General features: G+C 30.0%; 1 protein-coding gene across 2 annotated transcripts in view; it reads right to left on the reverse strand.

The window, feature by feature from the left end:
• Positions 1-2350, reverse strand: part of LOC115213333 (glutamate receptor ionotropic, kainate 2-like) — a 39019-nt gene extending 36669 nt beyond the window's left edge. For both annotated transcript variants that reach the window (XM_036504278.1, XM_036504277.1), the window contains exon 1: positions 1894-2350. In XM_036504278.1, coding sequence (XP_036360171.1) covers positions 1894-2017 — 124 coding nt within the window. In that variant the 5' untranslated portion in view covers positions 2018-2350. The remainder of the gene's footprint in view (positions 1-1893) is intronic.
• Positions 2351-3082: the final 732 nt, after the last annotated feature.

Here is a 3082-nt window from a genome sequence, read left to right on the forward strand (position 1 = left end):
TCCATATCCTTTGTTTTTTGTCTTTCTGGGGTTGATAAAATAAAATACTAATCGAATACTAAGGTAGATAATCGACTGTTCTTATGCCCAAATTTCTGGTGTCCGCCTCTATTTGAATGGGTTGTTTACCGTACTATAGTCACATCAATCACAGTAATCATCTAAACTTCAAAAAACACAACAACTTCATTTAGAACAGTTACACACCGATAGCAACATTTACAGACACAACATACTTTCCACTAGAATAGAAGTGAAGTTTATGAACCCTTAATTAGATATTTTTGTAAGGAAAAAAACTGAGTTGCTCAAGCCACAGCTTTAAATTAGTGGTGAGGATGAAAAACTAAATGACTATTTATTGACCATAACTTTGTATAAACCGGATTATAACCTGAATTACTCAATTTATTAGAAAATAATAGGACATTTTGACCTAAAGTATAAGCCAGAATTGAAAGCAGATAAAACTTCGGTGACTATATAGCTTCTTGTCAATCGCAACTAGACAAAAGTGACTACTATGATTTTCTGAGGTTTGTTTCATACGAGAAACATTTATACTCACTTATGTATATTACCAGAATTTATTCTATTTAACTGGATAAACCAGAAAACAAAGCAAAAAGAAAAACAAAATAAACTCTAAAAAAACAAAACAAACAAAAACAAAAGATAAACCTAACATGAAGTTTGTTCAAATGGGAAATTAATCTAAATCTATGAATATGGAAAAACCACTTGAGGAATGAGTTTTGTAGTAGACAAGCAATAGAAAAAGAGTTTTATAAAACTTTAGTACTGTACAATAAAACGGATAACAATTAGTTCTGATAATGAGTATTCAGTTGTATGTTCAAAAGAATGAGCATGTACATGGTTAATTATTTCAGAAGCATGTGTACCTTTAACGTAATTATCAAACAGAATGAGCGTGACGATGCGTAGCAAAGTTTGACTTTGAATTATGAGTACAATATTAATCAACAGTTTTACTCAACAATGAAAACAACATTTACAAATTAATTAATGATATTTTTTTAGAATTTACAATAATGAATTATGATTAGAATCAGAAATGGGCTCATGCATATGATGGCTATGATGCTGGACAAACTCACCAGTCTTGTTGGCATTTCGTTGTGCGTTGGATTATACATAATTCTGCATAATCACATTTAAGTGTTGAACATGAAAAGAGTACCTGCATACATTTATGTATGTACTTATAGATATATCCATAAACATATTTGTGTATATATATAAATGTGTACATGTCTGAGTTTGATCAACTAAAACCCAAAACACTCAAGCATATGTATGCATAAATGTGGCTTTACATAAGTATGTACATATGTATATGTATACATACATACTCATACACATGAATACATACACACACACATATGTATATATATATATATATATATATATATGTATATATATATATATATATATATATATGTGTGTATATATATATATGTGTATATATATATATGTGTATATATATATATATATATATATATTCATATATATAGATATTCATATATATAGATATTCATATATATATATTATATATATATATATATATATATATATATATATATATATATATAATATATATTCATATATGTATATATATATATATGTTTAAAAAATATAAATGGATAGAATAATCCCTCGCGTTTATCACTGAGGATTAAAAGAGGGTTGATTTCATTTGACTTGTATTTCATTCAACTTTGCCACAAAACGGCCCAGGCCCGCGGCAAACATTCCCTAAAACGTAACATATGTCCACGTATTATACAATATGTGAGTGACTGCGTGTGTGAGCTGATTGCGTGTACGCACACATATTTATGAAATTTATAAGAAAAACAAACAACTTACCAATTCTTAGTTTAAGAATGCTGGAGGATGACGTGCAGTTTGGTACGAAAGCACAAGCGAAGATATAGCGGTGGAACGATAATATTTGGCAAAAAGTAAGTATATAGAATACGAACGATGTCATGATGGTTAAATATCTCTGCAAGAACTTTATAGTTCATATGAAAAAAGTAGGAAATCCTTTAATAAACACTAAATAGAAGTTCTCCTGGTCAGCTCACTCTTCGATAAATATGATTCTTCTTAACTGGATCCCTGTCCGATAATTCAACTTTGAGGAATTTGTTATGCAAATTTGACAATAATAAACTGGACAATTGATTTACTCCGCGTGTTTTTCATCTTGGATAAAATAATGATAGATTATAAGTGAAAGTAGGAGAAGAGTGAAAAAGGACTAGAAAGTGTGTGTGTGTGTGAGAGAGAGAGAGGAGAGAGAGAGAGAGAGAGAGAGAGGAGAGAGAAGTAGATAGAGAGAAGTATGTTTGTGAGTGTATGAAAGAGATAGAGAAAGGCAGAGTGAGAAAATAAAGAGAGAGAGAAAGCATAAAGAAATTGAGGGTAGTAGCATAAATAAAAACAAAGCAGATAATTAATAACAAGGACGATTCCAAACGCCAAAGGTGGGTGATAAATATTTTAAGAAAATAATATACATATATATGTGTGTGTGTGTTTGTGTGTGTGTATGTGTGTGTATGTATATGTATGCTTGTATGTAGTTGTGTGTGTATGTAGTCAATCATACAAACACACCCTTAAATGCACACATGTATTGTTCACAGATAGTTCGAAATGAAGATATTAAAATGATATAGAATAATTAAAGTGAACTTTAAAAGCCGCGTGAATTTCTCTTGTGACTAGTCGAGTGAAAATACTTGGAATTATACATAAGGCGCAACGTACTTTTTAACTCTAGGTTGACATATACAATGTTTGAGACTAAACAGGATGCGAGCTTTCCTAAAAATTTATTGATTTCTATCTCACTAAATGCCAACAGAGTAAATATACCACTAATAGCATTAATATGTTTTTATAGAAAGTGTTATTGGAGGATGCGATATATACATTTTAGAAAATGTATTTTAACGACCAACATTGCAGAAAATGCTTTCATACTTTATAACACAGTGTGATGGTAGATGACAGAATCAGTAGATTATCATCCCCTTACGTTTTGTGT

Source organism: Octopus sinensis, linkage group LG6 (assembly GCF_006345805.1).
Source record: "Octopus sinensis linkage group LG6, ASM634580v1, whole genome shotgun sequence".
In the NCBI taxonomy this organism is placed as follows: Eukaryota; Metazoa; Mollusca; class Cephalopoda; order Octopoda; family Octopodidae; genus Octopus; species Octopus sinensis.